Raw genomic sequence first — 20,375 nt, 5'->3', positions numbered from 1 at the left:
TAGCGGAAAATGACACTTTCTGAGGAAAAAAATAAATAAATAAAGTTTCCATTTCTGCTAACTTCTGGCAAAAAATTAATAAAATCTCCCACGGACTCACTATGCCGCTCAGTGAATACCTTGCAGTGTCTACTTTCCGAAATGGGGTCATTTGTGGGGTGTGTTTACTGTTCTGGCATTTTGGGCAGGGCTAAATTGTGAGCAACCCTGTAAAGCCTAAAGGTACTCGTTGGACTTTCGGCCCCTTTACGCACCTAGGCTGCAAAAAAGTGTCACAAATGTGGTATCGCCGTACTCAGGAGAAGTAGGGCAATGTGTTTTGGGGTGTATTTTTACATATACCCATGCTGGGTGAGAGAAATATCTCTGTAAATGACAACTTTTTCAATTTTTTTATACAAAGTTGTAAATTTACTGAGATATTTCTCTCACCCAGCATGGGTATATGTAAAAATACACCCCAAAACACATTGCCCTACTTCTCCTGAGTACGGCGATACCACATGTGTGACACTTTTTTGCAGTCAAAATGCGCAAATTGGCCGAAAGTCCAACGAGTACCTTTTAGGAGGGCATTTTTAGGCATTTGGATTCCAGACTTCTTTTCATGCTTTAGGGCCCCTAAAATGCCAGGGCAGTATAAATACCCCACATGTGACCCCATTTTGGAAAGAAGACACCCCAAGGTATTCTGTGAGGGGAATGGCGAGTTCATAGAAGATTTTTTTTTTTGGCACAAGTTAGCTGAAATTGATTTTACATATTTTTTTCTCACAAAGTCTCCCTTTCCGCTAACTTGTGACAAAAAGTTCAATCTTTCATGGACTCAATATGCCCCTCTTGTGTCTTCTTTCCAAAATGGGGTCATTTGTGGGGTGTTTGTACTGCCCTGGCATTTAAGGGTCTCCGCAATCATTACATGTATGGCCAGCATTAGGAGTTTCTGCTATTCTCCTTAGGCCTCATGCACACGACCATTGTTTGGGTCCGCATCCGAGCCGCCGTTTTTGCGGCTCGGATGCGGACCTATTCATTTCAAGGGGGCCACAAAAGATGCGGACAGCACTTCTGTGTGCTGTCCGCATCCATGGCTCCGTTCCGTGGCCCCGCAAAAATAATATAACATGTCCTATTCTTGTCCGCGCTTTGCGGACAAGAATAGGCATTTATATTGCTGGCGTCCGTTCCGTTCCGCAAATTGCGGAAGGCAACACGGGTGCCTTCCGTTTTTTGCGGATCCGCTGTTTGCGGACCGCAAAAAAACGGCATGGTCGTGTGCATGAGGCCTTATATTGAGCATACAGGTAATGAGATATTTTTTTTTCGTTCAGCCTCTGGGCTGAAAGAAAAAATTAACGGAACAGATTTCTTCATTCGCATTGATCAATGTGGATTAAAAAATCTCTGCCCCAAAAATTTGCAAAAAAAAAAATTAGGGGAAAGGACATAGGAGTGCTTGCAAAGTAAAGCTGCGATCGCTAATAAAGATCCAAAAAGCTCAAAAGTGATCTTTATAGCGCCGCTGCGATTTTACGGTGTTTTTGCAGTGATCAGAAATTTTTTTATTCTGTCACTGCGGTGGGGCGGACTGAACGCAAGTGTGCGCACAAGATCAGGCCTGATCGGGCGAACACTGCGTTTTTTGTAGAGCCTAAGGTGACCCTAATGTACTGATATAGATCTGATTGCGATCAGTCTTGATCACTTACAGATACTATATAGTACTAGTGCTGATTGGCGACAGCGATGACGCTAATCAGCGACTAATCAGTGACTGCGGTGGACGCTAACTAACTAACAAGTAGCTAACTAACTGGTGGTGATAAGGGACCCTTAGGCCCCATTCACACGTCCGCAATTCTGTTCCGCATTTTGCGGAACGGAATTGCGGACCCATTCATTTCTATGGGGACAGACTTTGTTCCGCAGATCTGCACTTCCGGGTCCGCACTTCCGTTCCGCAAAAATATAGAACATGTCCTATTCTTGTCCGCACACTATCGGCGTTAGTGTGACGGCAAGCGGTTAAGAACTTAAAATACTTTTTTTTTGTCAAAATATTAGTTCTTATTAACAAATGGATCTAGCTTTATTTATTGTTCAAATACATTCTTAAAGGGAAAAATATATAATTATTTTTAAATTGATGACGGTAATCTTATGGTCCTCAAAGGGATTTAAGCCAGTTCCTCACTCCCTTATTTGTTCAGTCAAGCAGTAACAAAGGAAATGGGTAGAACCAGGGCTGGACCTCCTCCTTTCCCTATAGCAGCCACAATTAATGTTTAATTCACTTAAAGGGCTTCTCTGCTTTGGATAATTCTAGCTTGTTAGAAAGTTCCTTTGACAGTAAACAAATCACATAGCATAGCAGACAACTTGAACAAATTGCATCTTACCTGCAGTTCCTTCCTGATAGGCTCCAATTAATAATGCATATTTCTCAGATTCATCCAATACTTTGATGCTTGCATACTTGGCGAACACTATTTTGCCTTCAAAATCTTGTAGATCAACACGTAATTCCCATGTTCCTGGGGATAGATAAAAACAGAATCTTTTAGAAGCTGGAAACTAACATAGCTACAACAACATGGCAATGGGCTTGAAGAGCCTTTCCAAAACTCAACTCATTCCATCAACAAAAAGGGGACCATATAACACTTTAGTCTCAGAGTAAATATTTATATGCAAACCTCACTGCAGCAAAGATCTGGCATCTTCAGGGAGAGAGATCCCTACAATCAAGCCAGTGCCTGTGTTATATACCTGGTCTTATGACCGGAACTGACCTGGCAAGTACATATCATGTCTGGGAGTGGGAAGGTGGAGATGGAGAAAACTGTTGATCTAACAAGCATTAGGCCAACAGCTATCTTATGTGTATGGCCCATTTTAGTCCTACATAGCCATTATGTGTGGCCTAGAAGAGATGGTAGGGGGATCTCAAGAACTTTGGGTAGATGCAGAAACCAAAACTGTAACCTAATCTAGTTCCCATAGTTTCATAAATCAGGGAATATGATGAGTAGTGCCCTCAAATAATGGAGCTCTAGGTCAGCTAGTCCATAACAGGCTAGCAACAGCCAGTTATAGACCCTTCAGCCTTGGATACACAGTAATGGGTCGAGTAACGAGGAGAAAAAAAATCTATGAGATGATCTACGGGTTTCTCATTACCTGTTGAAGTTATTTGCTGAATATTGTCATTCCCCAGCCAAAATTCACTTAGCCGACTTCCAAAGCCTTTCTTATAAGCATTCCAAGTGCGGAAGAAGTCTACTGACCCATCCCAACGTCTCTGTATTACCTAAAGGGAAGAAAAGACCAGATTATCGAGACATACCTACTCGTTGTGGCTAAACTAAAGAAATGAATAGTCCTGGTTTGAACAATATAGTCTACAACAATGCTACCTGTCACGTATGAGGTAAAGGAGTAAACAGCACACCGACAACCAGGGGAGAAGGGAAAAGCCACTAGGCCTCAAAACTAGGGAAGGGAAAGGGTCACCACCTAAAGAACCCTACTCCTTTCCCTGATTCCTAACTGTATGACCACCCCCTGAAGGAAGAGATGCCCATACACAGGAACCTGGAAGCTCTGGAGATCCTGAGGATCCCTAAAGATATTGGCAGGGCTGAGACAACCCGTTCCTTTTCAGATGAAGGAACAAGCGTCTCCCTGAGACCTAGCAACAACAACCAAGGGGAAAAGACAAAATACAAACAAGTGAGACACTTAGCTTCTGTTGTAGAAAAATGAGCAGGAACACAGGGAGAACCACACTCCAGCTTTTTCCAAAATCAAATGAAGCAATCTACCGCATAGTCAGAAGGATCGGGTCAGACTATAAAGGGTAGAAGTGATGACCACTGAGCAACAGCTGAGACAAGGAAAGTGGTCATTAACCCTATCAACACTGAATCAAAAGAAATCAAGGAGGCTGTTAGATTCCTCCACGCTCAACCAGTCTCCCTGATCTCCTGACATCAGTCACCTGAGGGAACATGACACTACCACTATCCTAGTAACTACATGAATCATATAGCAAAAACATTTTCTCTGCTCAAAGGCAAATATGGAGATGCAGCCGCTCTAAGCTATGATTAAATTTCATAGAAGAGGATATGGTTGTGATGGATCCACATTTTCCCAATAAATTATCTCCTTGTGACGTCCCGTTCACGTATTGTATATACTTACAATCCATCCTCCATCATCTGTGTCCATATCACACAGGACTTTCAGGGGACGGCTGCCATCTGGGTATATGGTGTACCAGTCACTGAGGACTGCCCCCTGATGTTGTATTTCTTTGCAGTTCCTGGCAGCTAGGAGACATATAGAAAAATTATTTTAGTAAACTTTGAGTTAATAGAAGGATAGGGTTCTCCATTTAGGATTGTCACCTATCAGGAGGAGCAGAAAGCAGCGATAAAGAGCATCTTTCACTCCAGAGGGCCCTGTATGTCTGAGCACAGAGACATACCATTGACTTCAAAGGAAATTGTGTAATACTTAATCTCCCCTGTGGTGGTGCTGTAGGAGAACTGAACACTTGCTGTCAGGTTCCCTCACAGATTACAACTGATCACATTGGGTCCGACCATCAGAGGACCTTGGCATCAACTTATTGTCAGGGGATCCTTGGTGGAGTAGAAGTTCAGCTCTCAGTAGGGGTCCATTTACGTGGGCAGATAATCAGCCATAACAAATGTAGATTGTCTATGTAGTAAGCTGCGCATTTTCTTCAATTTACATGGTGTAGTTATAATTTATATGTGAGGATGATCGTGGATTCGTCCCCCTATAGTTTGCATAACTGTCAGCAGAACTTCTCCTTCTTAACTGAGGGGATGTGCTGCCGACTAACGATAATGTTATCAACAAGAAACAAGTGTTGTCTCGTTTGTTGATGATTGATGGACGTGCTTACACAGGACCATGGTCGGGAACAATCACTTGGACGATCATTATCCCAGGTAATGGGGTCTAGACACATAACATACCATAGACTGTCTCAGTCGTCCCTCTATCTCCTTTCTCTCCTGTAAGAAAAATATATATATAAATGTAAGCGAGTGTTATAAGAGCAGTTGTCCTTCCATATCCTCCCACAGCGCTCAGATAGTTGGCAGAGCATAAAATGTGCCCGTTGTTTGAAAGATCTGAAAATACACGATGGAAAGATTTTGACGTCCTGATGTTTTAAGACCTTTATCCTCTTGATGCCATGTCCAGGAAATAACAACAATTACAGCAGCCATGTTAGCAACTATGGGGGTCATAATTGTGTCACACAGTTACCCAGGCTTCTTAGAAATCTTACTCCCCTACTCTTTCCATCAAACCTCATGCACACAAAAAAACCATGTCCACTGAGCCTGTGCGGAGGCACAAGGAATCTCCACTCACTATATCAGAACATCACCTGCACCACCAGTCTTATTATCGATGGGTTCACCGGCGGATCTTCTGATACCCTGGTGGGGCCAGCTCAACCTTGTCAATGTGAACAATATGTTATTAATCCATAAACCATATGAATTTCTGACTGTGCAATGGCTGCCCTGGAGGAAGCTTGGACTTGGACTTTCTTCTGCCTGACATTTGGAACCCTGACGTGTCTTCTCGTGTTTGGACCTTGGCTTGGAATCGTACCTCCCTTTGGTTTCTGATTTGCCATTGTTTTTGCTCTCCCGGTTTTTACCTTGAATGGGACTGAGCTCCGACTAGGCTATGTCTATGTGATCAATGAACGTGACATCACATGGCCTAGGAAGAGGCTGCAGCACACACCTCACTCTCTCCAAGCAGCTGATTATGGGGGTACTGTGAGGCAAACCCCCAGCTATAAGATATCTATGACCTGTCCTGAGGATATGTCATCAGTATTAAACAGTTGGACAACCCCTTTAAAAGTGGAAGGCTCCAGAAAGATGGCCTTCACATTATTGCATTATTGTTATATTATATTTTATTATACATTGAAGTTCTTTACTAACCTTTTTCACCAGGAGGTCCAACCTTTCCTGGTCCCCCCATGGATCCCATTTGCCCTGGAAAAAAATACCAATAGACTTATATACAGTGTCATACATAGAGAACGGGGGCCCCATAGCAAAGGTAAACATTAGGCCCCTTTCTACTTGACACCACCACATCCCTGTGCAAGATCTCACCGTCCATCACAATGGGGTCAAGATCAACCTGGAGCCCCATAGCAGCCGCATGGACTACCCCTATGGTATGTGTGCCCATTTACTTAAAGTTCATAGATTTATGAATGTAGAGAGACACTTTATAAGATGAAACATATGGCGATATTCTATAGTTCCATAAACATCAATAGTTATTTGCCTTGTACCAACCTTTTTCTCCTGGGGCCCCAACATCTCCTTTTTGACCCGGAAGTCCAGGATGACCAGGGCAGCCTCGAAGAATCGATAATTTGTCTGTGTCCCCAATCCCTAAAACTTTCACTTCTGTCAATAAAAAATACATACATATAAAGGATAACTAGAATATTACAAGCATGTAATAGACATGAAAATGGAAACAAAATGAAGACCAAAGGAATAAATATAAGATACACTCATACACAGTATGGTGAGTTCATTTACTGATATTGTGCTGGTTCCTGACTTTCCTTCATATTAATATATAACATGTGTGGTTAAGGCTGTGTTCACACAATGAAAATCACTGAAAATGGTGCACTACAATGGTAGATGCAATCAACAATATATGGTTAAACCCTCACACTGATATTAAAATGAGACTTTCACCATTATATTCTTATATCAAGAACCCGCGCACCCCGTCAAGGTCCCTCAATGTGGCAATGTGGACCTAACGCTAACCTACCTATGCCATATGGACAATTTATTATAGGTGCATAAAGTCCGACACACAGCCAGCAGCTCCCAGTTACCTCCAGTGTGAAATCACACATACAATGGGAGAAGGGAGGAGGTTCTGAGTCCCACCTTTAACTGGGTCATGTGATGCAGGCTGCCCAGGTGCACCTGAATGTTACTCATAAATCAAAATTAATGCACATTGAAACCTGAGGTTGCCACACCTCCATGCATACATATACAAACAAAGTCACAGAATAGAGTGGTCAAAAGGCAATGCTCTAGCGCATTTTTTCCCGGGGGAGCAAATCCTGCCCATGGGGTCTGTTGCTAACAGCAATAACGAGCAAAAATGCATACAATGGAGGATGCCGGTAGCGGACCACATGTACCACAAAAACATCCTACACAAGTCTTAAAAGCAGAAAATGCTCAAAACCCCATATCCTGTAGTGCATTACTAACCAGGGGAGCAAATCCTGCACATGTGATCGGCTGTTATTGTATGCATTTTTGCTGGGGATTGCTGTTAGCAATGGATCACATGGGCAGGATTTGCTCCCCCGGGTAAAAATACGTTACAGCATTAGGGGTTTTAAGCATCTTTTGCCTTTTGAATACTTTATTCTGTGGTTTTGTGTCCACACAATGCAATCGTTTTGCTTTTCTTTTTCTTTTCTTATGACCGTGATATCATAAATCTGTGCTACTGCTGTGATCATTTTTACTAAATCATGGAAAAAAAACACAATGCAATCATAACCTGTGAACACAGCCTAAAGAGTACTCACCCGGACATGACTGATCACTGCTACAGAGCCCAAACACCATTCCAAACAGGAGTAGTACTGGCACACGCATGACGGCCTCAAGAAGTTTACACCGGTCTTAAAGACTCCACATGGACTTTCTAATTAAATTTGTTGTCAAGACCCTTCCCTTTTATAGATGTCATGTGCCGCCCCTCCGCCGCACTGCTGAACTTTCCCAACCACGTCCTTATGAAATATTTCCCAACAGGCTTAAAGGTGTTGTCCAGCCCCTAATATTGATGACCTATCCTGAGGATCTGCGTGAAGCAGGTCTGGCAGGCTGTTCCGGCTGGGAACAGCCTGCTGGATCTGCTTCATGCAGATGTGAAACAAGCCTAAAGCAGTCAGTAAAAATATAAGAATTTGGAGGGCGTGTCTGAGCTACGTACAAGATGGCGGCAGCTTATCAGAGATCCTCACCTCGTTTCTGACAAAAGCGACTTACAAAGCTATTTCAGACACTTACCTGCCCCACAGTCCACCCAACTGACTGTGGAATGTCTCAGGAAGCAAGCCATCATGAAAGGAAGGAAAAAGAGGGAGCCACCAAAGCATCTTGCAGACTTCTTCATGACGGCGAGAAAATAAAAAAATGGCGCAGAGGCAGAGCAGGGCTGCTTCCTTCTCCCCTGTGCTGCTGATATTTCGATACCTGAGACATCCCTAGTACAGGAATAGCTGGCCCGCTCCCCTGTGAGCCGAATATGTAGAGGAGAGCGCGCTCCTCTGCGAGCCGCAAATGAAGGTGCGAAGAGTGCATGCGGCTCGTGAGCCGCGGGTTGACCACTCCTGCCATAGATGAAGATTAGGTAGGGCTTTCTGAGTCTTATTCCTCTCAAACTACAGAGCTTTTTGCTCGTATTCCCACCTCAGGAGATGTTATTACTGTAGATCTCAGGAAATAAATTCTTCTAGCTCTGAAGGGATCCATCAAAGCTGACATTTCTAAGATGGTTAATACTTTTTCAGCAAATTTGATAACCCAAGAGACCGAGAGAGCCATACAGAAAATAAGATTGCGGAATACTCTGGTGCTCACAACATACTCCTTGATGCCAATAATTCACTTTGAAATCCAAGATAGAAGATTTGAAAGATTCATTAAGTCGAAATAACATCAAATTCAAGGGCATACCTGAAACAATTACCCCTGTAGAACCTCTGCCATACAATCAGAAGCTAATGCTACCCCAGATGCATCTCCTAGATCTGTTGACAGGGTCCACAGACTCCCTAAACCCAAATCAATCCCAGACACCAAGCCCAGAGATGTGCTGGCCCAAAAACACTTTTATCTCATAAAATTAAAAGTAATGGCTTTGACTAGAAAGAATCCCTCCCTACCAGAACCTTCTAAGCAAATTGATTTATATACTGACCTCTCACAAACTACCATATGTCAGAGGAGATAAGTGCATTCCATTACAGCTCTCCTGCAAGAAAACAAAATACCTTAGAAATGGGGATTTCCCATATTTCCCAATATTTTCCAAAATTAATCTTTCACAGATATGGAAGCTCACATGTTCTTCTATTAGTTGAATATGGGTTCAAGCTGTTAAAGCAATGTGAAATTGATATCTCTGGAGCGGAGGCTCTTGAAAAGAAGAAAACAGCTTCCACAGATTAAAATCAGAGAAGTAGGGAGACCTGATTATACTGTTCTCCTGCATATATGGGTCTGAAATAATAATTATAATAATCTATATTTATATAGTGCAAACCTATTCTGCAGCGTTTTCATGTACAATCAGAGTCATAAAAAGGATAGCAACAAATCAACAATTCAGACAAGAGGAATGAGGGCCCTGCTCGCAAGATCTTACAATCTATGAGGAGATAGGAGTGACACAAAAGGTAACAAGTGCTAGATTTGTACAATTGTCCGGCCATCTTAAGACAATAGAGGAGTAGATATAAGACTGCATGAGCCTTCACCAGACGATATCTGTAGTGCTTCTGAGTGCATCGGGGTGAATATCTGATGATGGATCAGGTTTAGAAGACTGATGTTGAATAGTGATGAGGTGGACAGTGAATGGAGGAGAGTTAGATCAGGGGATGTAATAGGCTAACTTAGAAAGATATGTTTTTAGGGAGCGCCTCAAACAAATGGATGTTATGAATTAATCTAATTGCTTGGGGTAGGGCATTCCAACTCGGGAGAAGTCTTGTAGACTGGAGTAAGAGGTTCAGATTATGGTGGATGTTAGTTTTAAGTCATTAGCTGAACAAAGAGCAGGGGTAGGATGATAGACGGAGATGAGGGAGGAGATGTAGGGGGGGGGGGAACTGGAAACTAAAAGTGGCAATGGAAAAAACTTTAAAGTGGCCCCATGTTGCCGGCGGGTCCAAATTGAAAGAAGGCAACATAATTAGATGACAGAAGTAGGAGGGTTGCAATACCATAGTTTAACTATTTAAAAGGTTCTAACCCCATTATAGTTTTACAGGATACTCATCTGAAGGGGGAAGAATGTGATGGCCCTTAGGAGACCATGGGTAGGACATGCCTTCCATCTGGTATACTCTAATTTTGCAAGAGGGGTTTTAGTTCTGGTTGCCAAGTCCTTACCTAGATATTTCCAGTTGATACATTCTCTTACATGCATGTCTTAAGGGTCAAGATTTTTTGGTGGCTGGTGGTCTCTGCATATATACTAGGAGTCCTAGATGAGCATATAGTCAAACTGGTTCTAGCCAGTCTTTTACTTTTGTTTGGACACAACAAATCTTTAGTTACCTCGGCAGAAGCAAATAACCTGTTGGTAGTGTGGAGACAGCTTCATCCTGACTTGAAACAGTTCTGCCACTCGGTATCCGCTGACTCCCTATTGAAGATTGATTTGGAATTTGCTAGTTCAGATATGTTGTCTTATATCAGTGTAGCAGAGTATCTCCTGCGTGGTATTTCAGACCTCGTACCTTTATTAGTGCAGTGGACGGGTTTATGGTGGCCCCGTGCTACGCTGAGTCTCCCGGACACCATTTGTTGTTGCTCTACAGAAGGGATGGTAAGGCGTGATGCACCCCAATGGGAAATAAGTCCTAATAGTCAGTGTCTGCAGTAAACCAGTGGGCTTCTTTACTGAAGGAACTTGAGTGCAAAAACAATACAGACAAGGCACTGAGATGGTTTCTTCAGTCTCCTCCCAGACAGAAGAAGGAGGAAAGGCCTGAGCCAGCTGTTCTTCCCTTTCTCTCAGGAGTCTGTGGCTAAGTAGTCCAGCCGTCTCTCTCTCTCCCATTGGCCCACTGCTGTGTCGTGGCAGCATCCCAATGGTCCGGGTCAACAGAGGGAGCGTGCCCTTCCAAGTAAGTATATATACTGTGCCACTATCCAGTTGTCATTTACAACCTGGCTGCGGTGCTGGCCACAGCTTTATTGGGCCCTTAAGTGCCCTTTACACTTCTCAATTGGGCAGACAATTGTCAGGTAGGAAGCATTCCTTCCCGATGACTGCCTGCTTGTCAGTGAAAGAGATCTCCACAGTACGGGAGGAACAATGGCTAATACCATTGATCGTCCCCATACAGAATAATTGTGTGCCAGCAGCAGAGCGGTGTTTAGAAGATTTAGGTGAACGCACCAAAGATCCTATTACCTGATGAACAAGTGTTTCGGGCAGGGCTGCACCTAGCATTTCTGCTGCTTGAGGCGAAAACTAAAACGGCACCCCCCAATGCCAATTTCTGAACCTAACCCCTTTTCCACAATGAAAGCCCTCATTGCCCATGGCCGTTCTGCTGCCCCCCTTGCCCCTACCTGGTGCTGCCTGAGGCGATCCCCTCACCTGGCCTCATTGGTGGTACAACCCTGGTTTCGGGTAACTGATCGCACGTGTACACTGGCAGATTATCTCTAATCTGCCCGACCATCAGGCATTGTAAAGTACCCTTTATGGGTCACTGTAAAACTTTGTATGTTGAAGTTTGGTCTAAAATGGCTGCACCAGTGGCGAGTTGGACTACCTTCGTAGTCATGTCATGCTCAAGTAGTGGACGAGGAGACTTGGACTGCCTACTTTCTACTCTGGTGCAACCCTACTCTTCCACAGCTGCAACATGTGCCTGACTTAGAGTTTTGGCCATGGCACAGGGTGGAGTATCTCACTTAATTATATGAGGGAGATACTCTTTCGATCCTATGATAGTCTGAGGCAGGAATTTAATCTGCTGTGATCTAGTTTTTACAGATATTTTCAGTTTTGAAACGTGTGTGGGAACAAGTTTGGTAGAGGGATTGTGACCTTGGAATGCGGACCAGTGGAGACCATAGTGAGGAAGTTTAATGTTATTAAGAAGGTCTCCTCTTTTTACAGTGCGATTCTGGCTGTGCAGGAATCTCCATTGATAAAGTATTTTGCTAAGTGGATGATGGATATACCGCGACTGGACTATTCTCAATTGAAAGAACTAGCTTCTACATGGAGGTCTACTGTAGTGTACAATACTCTGCCAGTTTTGTCGAGATATTCATCATTTTCAGAACTTAAAAATGGGGCTCCCTGAAGTGCATTCTCCCAGAACTAGTTGGTTGGGTCTGGTCTCAGATTTAATCCCTACTAAATATGGGAGGAAACGTTAACATCCTGTAATGTTCTATGCTAGGAAATGTATTCTCCTGAGCTGGAAACCCTTAAAACCCAATCAATGACTGGGCCCCACAGCTAATTTTTGAATGGGCCCCCTCCTCCCATGCAACCCTCATTCAACCCACACTGCAACTCGCGTGCGACCCTCACTCCTGTGGCTAGTCAAGATCACTCTCTCAGACGAGGCCCGGCAGCCGCTCCGTCAATTTCCTACAGTGTCACTGTATATAATGTCATTGTATAATACTGTTGTGGGGGCCCTGACAATAAAATCTTTTAGTCATCCTCCTGGGTGGGCCCCTTCTAAGTTGGGGCTCCAAAGAAGCCACTTCCCCTGCTTCCCCTATAGCTACACCCCTGCTCAAAGTAATAAAATTGAAGGATTCACAACAAGGATGACCATAATCCCATGTGGATCCCTCCCTACTATGAACCTAATGGTATTTCGCTTCTAAAATTATCCGGGTTAAAACCAGATGCATGGTGGATGGATTAAACATGGCCGCTAGATAATTGCAGCAACACTTTCCATAGCGCATGAGCATTGGTGGAGACCTTGCGGATTGAGGCTTATATAGGGCTGTGACATCACAGGGGATGGCTTTCTGAGGATTGGCTGGCTGCACAACATTATGGGTGATTTCATGTTCCCGGGCTTCTTACTTTCAGTTTTTAAAACGAGCAGACGCCATTTTTGGAAAACCTGATTTGTTATCACGAAGTACAATAAAATACGTCTTTGTTGCGAATGTAGGTTTTCCTAAGCTTTGGACCGAATTTCTCTTCGAATTCTTCACTTTGTTTAACACTACTTTATTAGAATTTCTTCATCATATACTGGGTAAGTTCAGCAAAAACATACAGGTAATCATATGTGGATCTTGGACTCCACCAGTGTCATACTATAAAAAGTTTCCATGACATTGTAGAAGATCAATTTTTAATGGACTGCCCCATTAAAATGGGTTGTCCCACTACAAACATTACACATTTCTCAAACCAGCACCTGGATCTGAATACGTTTATGATTGCATGTAATTAGAAATTAAGTATAGCCGCTGTCCGTTACTTCCCTTTTTTTCCCATGCTCAGTTCCATCCTTCAACTGCCATCAGCTATATCTACTACTAGATGCCCTGACAGTTACATGGAGAGTGCTGCAGCAGAAAAGTCGCTCCAAATAACTTCAGCAGAGCTTTTGTAGCAATGAATGTGGAGATCTCTGGATCCAGGTGAGGTACAAGGCTGGTTCTAGCTTTGTTTGTTTGTTTTTATCTACTACATGATGTCTGATTTTCATTTTTTTAAGAATAATTACGGGTCAGCCCCTTAAAGGGGTTTCCGATCTGGTTTCCGATATTGAGCACCTATCTCGATCAGCTGTATGAAGAGGACGTAGCACTATCATGCTGATTCAAAAAGAAGGAAAAGACCATACAAACTGCGGTAGCTATAGCCCGATTTCTCTGCTAAATACGGACTTGAAATTGTATGGGAGTCTGCTGGCGGGCAGATTGCGGCCTTTGGTACCAAAGTTAATTTCTAGCGATCAGGTAGGGTTTGTGGCAGTCAGAGAAGGAAAGGATAACACAATGAGAATACTATCCTTGTTGCAGATAGCCTCTCAGAATAAACTGTCTTTGACCCATTGGGAACAGATGCCGAGAAAGCCTTCGACAGGTGGACTGGACATACAGTCAGGTCCATAAATATTGGGACATGGACACAATTCTAACATTTTTTGCTCTATACACCACCACAATGGATTTGAAATGAAACAAACAAGATGTGTTTTAACTGCAGACTGTCAGCTTTAATTTGAGGGTATTTACATCCAAATCAGGTGAACGGTGCAGGAATTACAACAGTTTGCATATGTGCCTCCCACTTGCTAAGGAACCAAAAGTAATGGGACAGAATAATAATCATAAATTAAACTTTCACTTTTTAATACTTGGTTGCAAATCCTTTGCAGTCAATTACAGCCTGAAGTCTGGAACACATAGACATCAGCAGACGCTGGGTTTCATCCCTGGTGATGCTCTGCCAGGCCTCTACTGCCACTGTCTTCAGTTCCTGCTTGTTCTTGGGGCATTTTCCCTTCAGTTTTGTGAAATGCTGCTCAATCAGATTCAGGTTAGGTGATTGACTTGGCCATTGCATAACATTCCACTTCTTTCCCTTAAAAAGCTCTTTGGTTGCTTTTGCAGTATGCTTTGGGTCATTGTCCATCTGCACTGTGAAGCCGTCCAATGAGTTCTGAAGCATTTGGCTGAATATGAGCAGATAATATTACCCGAAACACTTCAGAATTCATCCTGCTGCTTTTGTCAGCAGTCACATCATCAATAAATACAAGTGAACCAGTTCCATTGGCAGCCATACATGCCCACGCCATGACACTACCACCACCATGCTTCACTGATGAGGTGGTATGCTTAGGATCATGAGCAGTTCCTTTCCTTCTCCATACTCTTCTCTTCCCATCACTTTGGTTGATCTTGGTCTCATCTGTCCATAGGATGTTGTTCCAGAACTGTAAAGGCTTTTTTGGATGTCAAAAAAGGCAAACTCTAATCTGGTCTTCCTGTTTTTGAGGCTCACCAATGGTTTACATCTTGTGGTGAACCCTCTGTATTCACTCTGGTGAAGTCTTGTCTTGATTGTTGACTTTGACACACATATACCTACCTCCTGGAGAGTGTTCTTCATCTGGCCAACTGTTGTGAAGCGTGTTTTCTTCACCAGGGAAAGAATTCTTCGGTCATCCACCACAGTTGTTTTCCGTGGTCTTCCGGGTCTTTTGGTGTTGTTGAGCTCACCGGTGCATTCCTTCTTTTTAAGAATGTTCCAAACAGTTGTTTTGGCCACGCCTAATGTTTTTGATATCTCTCTGATGGGTTTGTTGGGTTTTTTCAGCCTAATGATGGCTTGCTTCACTGATAGTGACAGCTCTTTGGATCTCATCTTGAGAGTCGACAGCAATAGATTCCAAATGCAAATAGCAGACTAGAAATGACCTCTGGACCTTGTATCTGCTCATTGTAATTGGGATAATGAGGGAATAACACACACCTGGCCATGGAGCAGCTGAGAAGCCAATTGTCCCATTAGTTTTGGTCCCTTAACAAGTGGGAGGCACATATGCAAACTGTTGTAATTCCTGCACCGTTCACCTGATTTGGATGTAAATGCCCTCAAATTAAAGCTGACAGTCTGCAGGTAAAGCACATCTAGTTTGTTTAATTTCAAATCCATTGTGGTATATGTATAGAGCCAAAAGTGTTAAAATTGTGTCGATGTCCCAATATTTATGGACCTGACTGTATGTTGCTTCGTGTCCTCCTCTGCCTCCATGTTTGACCCCCTCCTTCCCCATGCCCTGTGTAATTGTTTTCTCGATCTTCCTGCTTTGTCTATTCATTTATAGGGAATATGGGACAGAAGGTTAAAATTTCTCAATTTTATAAAGTGTTGCTTAAAACACGATTCAATAATACACGTTCTCCGGGACAAAAGGCTTGGCAAATTGATTGTCCTGGAATTTCCCTTGAAGATTGGGATAATATATTGGTGAATTTCAGTTTAAGACAGTGCCTGTCTCAAATATAATTATATATACTGTGGGGATTCGCTCTGGTAGGCAGGGTAAGCGGACGCAGTACAGAGGCAAAAACAAGGGTGTAAATCAAAGTTCAGTGTTTATTCACAGATAGCAAGAAACCAAGCCAAAAGTAAGTGTTCAGTTTTGGTGCCTGTTCACACCACACAAAGTTCACAGTGCAAAAAGACTTCACCTGGTCAGCAGATGATTTTCACCCACAGTCCGCAGCAAGCTTTAGTGGCCTGTTTCCCCAGCCTATGGCTCTCTCACAAATAGATGCCTCAGTGTCTCAAACCACAGACTCCTCAGCTCCTCTGTCATGGAGGATAATCCACACAGCTGAACGTGCTGGCTGGGTTTTTATATCCATACAGGTTTCCCTTTCCTTCCATGGCTTGAGCAGATTCACATGGTACACCTGCTGCGGTTTTCGCCTTCCTGGCTGGTGTACTCAACATCTGTTTCTGCATCTGGGTGACATACTCAACTACACTTTTGCGCGGTGTGGTTTGTTGTTCCCACGGCTCTTTTGCGACGTCCAATAAACCACGAGGGTGTCTGCCATCTAGCAGTTCGAAGGGCGAGAACCCAGTAGAGGCCTGGGGATACTTATTCTACTTTACACAAATTTGATAAATCTCCCCCATTGAGTTTCAGTCCCTCTAAAAGTAGAAAATGATATTAATGCAAAAGATCAACATTTTCCAAATAAATTACCTCCTTGTGACTTCCCAATCTAGTGTTGTATATACTTACAATCCTTCATCTGTGTCGATATCACACAGGACCTTAAAGGCATTCTGTCACCTGGATTTTAGTGACAGAGCTTTTAACATCATTACATCAGTCTGCTCGTTTTGTATTAAAATATACTAGTATTACTATCCTATGTGTTGTCCTTTGTCTAGAAAATTTATTAATACGGTAATTACCTGAGTAAGGTGCCCAAGGGGCTGTCCCTCTGGCCGTTGGTGCCCAGCCGTGCCCCTTCTCCTGGAGCCCAGCACCGCCCCACTGCTAATTTATTTACTCCTCATTGCCGGCTGGCGCATGTGCAGTGCGTCCTGTGAGGCCAATTCCAGGCGCTGACATGTGTATCCACAGAATGCGTTCGCTGAGCAGAGACGAGTTTGCCTGCCAGAGTTTCATGCCAAAGCTTGCTGGAACCAAGACCAAGTTTGAAGATTGTGTCTAATGAAAGTTTACCAAAGTAAAGCTGCTATTCAACTTCATCAGGCAGCGCTCACATCCGTCTGCCAGCTCTGTGCTCTGGTGAAATCTCGCGCCAGTCAGTATTCGGCACAGGCGCGGTGAGGAAGCTGGCAGCCTGCGAGCGTCTTTCCCTCACCGTGTCTGCGCCGAATGCTGAACGGCACGAGATTTCACCAGAGCACAGGGCTGGCAGACAGATGCGAGCGCTGCCTGGCCCGGTCAATCAGGACTTGGAGGGAGGCAACAAAGTTGGGAGAACGGAGCCTCTAGGAGCAGGAACAACGCCCCCCCCCCCCCCCCGAGACTAATTAGCATATTATAAAAGTTAGATTTCTAGCGTAACCGGGGCATAGATAAAAGTAGGAATAGGCTAGTTAGGTTTAGCTGACATTAGCACATCGCTAATGTCTGCTAGCTTAATAGGGTTAAATCTGGTGACAGAATCCCTTTAAAGGTTTTCTTTGGGTGTAAATTTTTTTTTTATCTGGCCCAAAATATGTGTCAAACTAAAATAGAAATTCTCGTCTGTTAAATGGCCTGTGTCCACTTTTCTAGTTATCCTCTATCCACCCGAAAGATGAAGTGATCCGTCTGAATGCTGGAGCCCCCACTCATCCCCCTTCTTGACTGAGTGGCAGGTCGAGCATATGCCCTGCCTCTCCATCCATTCTTTATGGGGTCGCCGGCAGAGTACAGCGCTGTGTATTTCCAGTGGTCCCAAAGAGAATGAATGGAGCAGCAGGACATATGTGAGGCCTGTCACACCATAAAAAGGGGGAACAGGACCCGTTCCTGGGATCAATGGGGGTTGCAGAATCGGACCCCACTATTCATATAGTTATGCCCTAAGGTGTGGAGAGGATAACTTGAAAACCTCCACCACTGCACCACCAGTATCTCTTTACATGGCAGCAGTGATGCTTGTAAATAAGGAATATCATCACTGCCGCCATGTAAACCACAACAATAGAGAAGCAAAAAAGATAAAAAAAAAAAAAATAGAGGAGCACCAGAGACTAGGAAGGTATCAAGCGAAATATAGCTGATGGATATAACACCAGTGGGTGTATCAGAGGTCCCCAAGTTGGGTGTTTGGACAGCTGCTCTAGAGATGAAACCAGAATACAACTTTTAACTCTAAAAGCAAATATGGCCAAATGGCCCAAGAAAAATAATTTTCAATTTGTGGTCGATAACCCCTTAATAGTAGCCCCCTGTAGTAAGGGAGATAGTGCAGACTGTAAAAAGTGTGGATTAGTCCATAAAAGGGAAGAAGGCATAAAATTACATATCTGGTAATTATAGGAGTATTCCACCCAGTTTGTACCCCTGAGGCCAATAGGGATGTCTTTACTCACCAGGGAGGATGGCATAAGATAAAGCTCAAGACACTTGCTGCCAATCCTCCCTCGCCGAGGTCGCATGTAGAATTGTAGTTCTCATGTAGTCCCTCCAATAGATGACCGGGTGGACTCCAACATGTAGACAAGGAACTTTATTCAATAAAAGCTCAACGCTTTTCGGGGTTCTATAATCCCCCTTCTTCAGGAGCAGTAAACTGACATAACCAATGTCAATACTGGAGAATGTGACGCACTGTGCAGAATTTTTTGGGCATAACTCCAACCCCCTTTGTAGGTCACAACCTTTAACAAAGCCCAAGCAAAGGTGCTAGAGGAGCAACGCGAGCAAAGGGCACAAACGGAGGGTCATAACTGAAGAAGAGACATTAGGGTCACCTGAGGCAGGGTAATAGTGGGGATCCTGCAGCAGGGGTAACTGGAGAAGAGGCAATATTAGGGGTGCATTTAGAGTGGGGGCATCTGGAGTTGGGGCACTTATGGGGGTGCGCCTAAAGAAGAGGCATTAGGGTCGCCTGAGGCAGGGTAAAAGTGGGGATCCTGGAGCAGCTGCAGGGTTATAGGGGCAACTGGAGAAGATTCAATATTAGGGGTGCTTTTAGAGTGGGGGCATCTGGAGCTGGGGCACTTATGGGGGTGCACCTAAAGCAGAGGCATTGGGGGGACCTAGGGCAGAGTGCCCCCAATGCCACTCTGAACTCTGCAGAGAGCAGCACACATTCATAGATCTGTGTCTGCTATAAACAAATCCCCTATTTCCCCCTTACAGTCTCCTACAGCTCAATACTGAGAAATCAGCCCCGCGCCGCAGAGGAGTCCTTCTCTCCAGCAGCAGGAGGAGGGCAGGAGGATGACCAGACATGTTCTCTCCTTCTTCACAGAAAAATCACTGAAATAAAGTGGCCTAAATGGGAGGAAATGCTCAAAAACCCCAAACACTGTAGCGTGTTTAAAACTATTGCTAACGGCAATCCCCAGCAAAAATGCATACAATGGAGGATGTCGGCAGCGGACCACATGCACCACAAAAGCATCCTACACAAGATGGAATAATGTGTGGATGAAAATATACAAATACATAAATCACTGCAAAAGGTGCACCGCAATGATATGCAACTGACAATACTGGCTAATCCCTCAGGCTGATGTTAAAAACTGAGACGCTTCCTTCACAGCTAGCAGCCCCAGAAGTCTAGAAGATACTGCGGGGCCTCCTGTACAATGTACACCAGTAGGAGGCTGCATCACTGTGCGATACTGCCACCTAGTGGTTACAATAATTATTTCTCCTGAGAAAGGAGAAATAATTGCAATGGCCAGGATACGGGTGGATAATATTCTGTATTTGTCCAAGGTGTTATAACGCATATCCCAGATTAGGAATGCCAGAGTGGGGTAATGGCCTATAATTTCTCTATAGCTTTGTGGTAGTTGTGTCACGGTGTCTCCTAACTGGGTACAACCGGACTCCTGGCTCCTGGCTCACTTGCAATTAGGGATGAGCGAACTCGAACTGTATAGTTCGGGTTCGTACCGAATTTTGGGGTGTCCGTGACACGAACCCGAACCCGGACATTTTCGTAAAAGTCCTGGTTCGGGTTCGGTGTTCGTCGCTTTCTTGGCGCTTTTGTGACGCTTTCTTGGCGCTTTTTGAAAGGCTGCAAAGCAGCCAATCAACAAGCGTCATACTACTTGCCCCAAGAGGCCATCACAGCCATGCCTACTATTGGCATGGCTGTGATTGGCCAGAGCACCATGTGACCCAGCCTCTATTTAAGCTGGAGTCACATAGCGCCGCCCGTCACTCTGCTCTGATTAGCGTAGGGAGAGGTTGCGGCTGCGACAGTAGGGCGAGATTAGGCAGATTAACTCCTCCAAAGGACTTGATTATTGATCGGTCTGCAGCTGTGGGTCATTGAGCTGCTGAT

General features: G+C 44.1%; 1 protein-coding gene across 2 annotated transcripts in view; it reads right to left on the bottom strand.

Annotated features, from left to right (window-relative positions):
- The window catches only part of LOC122919638 (ficolin-2-like), a 33,954-nt gene extending 25,988 nt beyond the window's left edge, over nt 1–7,966 (bottom strand). Inside the window, exons 1-7 of one of the 2 annotated variants that reach the window (XM_044268777.1) lie at nt 7,655–7,966; nt 6,375–6,488; nt 6,009–6,062; nt 5,013–5,051; nt 4,207–4,334; nt 3,181–3,310; nt 2,400–2,534 (exon numbers count right to left, since the gene is read on the bottom strand). In XM_044268777.1, the coding sequence (XP_044124712.1) occupies nt 2,400–2,534; nt 3,181–3,310; nt 4,207–4,334; nt 5,013–5,051; nt 6,009–6,062; nt 6,375–6,488; nt 7,655–7,724 (670 nt within the window). In that variant the 5' untranslated portion in view covers nt 7,725–7,966. The remainder of the gene's footprint in view (nt 1–2,399; nt 2,535–3,180; nt 3,311–4,206; nt 4,335–5,012; nt 5,052–6,008; nt 6,063–6,374; nt 6,489–7,654) is intronic. The other variant, XM_044268776.1, reaches the window with a different exon arrangement.
- Nucleotides 7,967–20,375: the final 12,409 nt, after the last annotated feature.

This window comes from Bufo gargarizans, chromosome 9 (assembly GCF_014858855.1).
Source record: "Bufo gargarizans isolate SCDJY-AF-19 chromosome 9, ASM1485885v1, whole genome shotgun sequence".
In the NCBI taxonomy this organism is placed as follows: domain Eukaryota; kingdom Metazoa; phylum Chordata; class Amphibia; order Anura; family Bufonidae; genus Bufo; species Bufo gargarizans.
The sequence above is the reverse complement of the archived record's forward strand: the minus strand, read 5'-3'. Positions and strand labels throughout refer to the sequence as shown.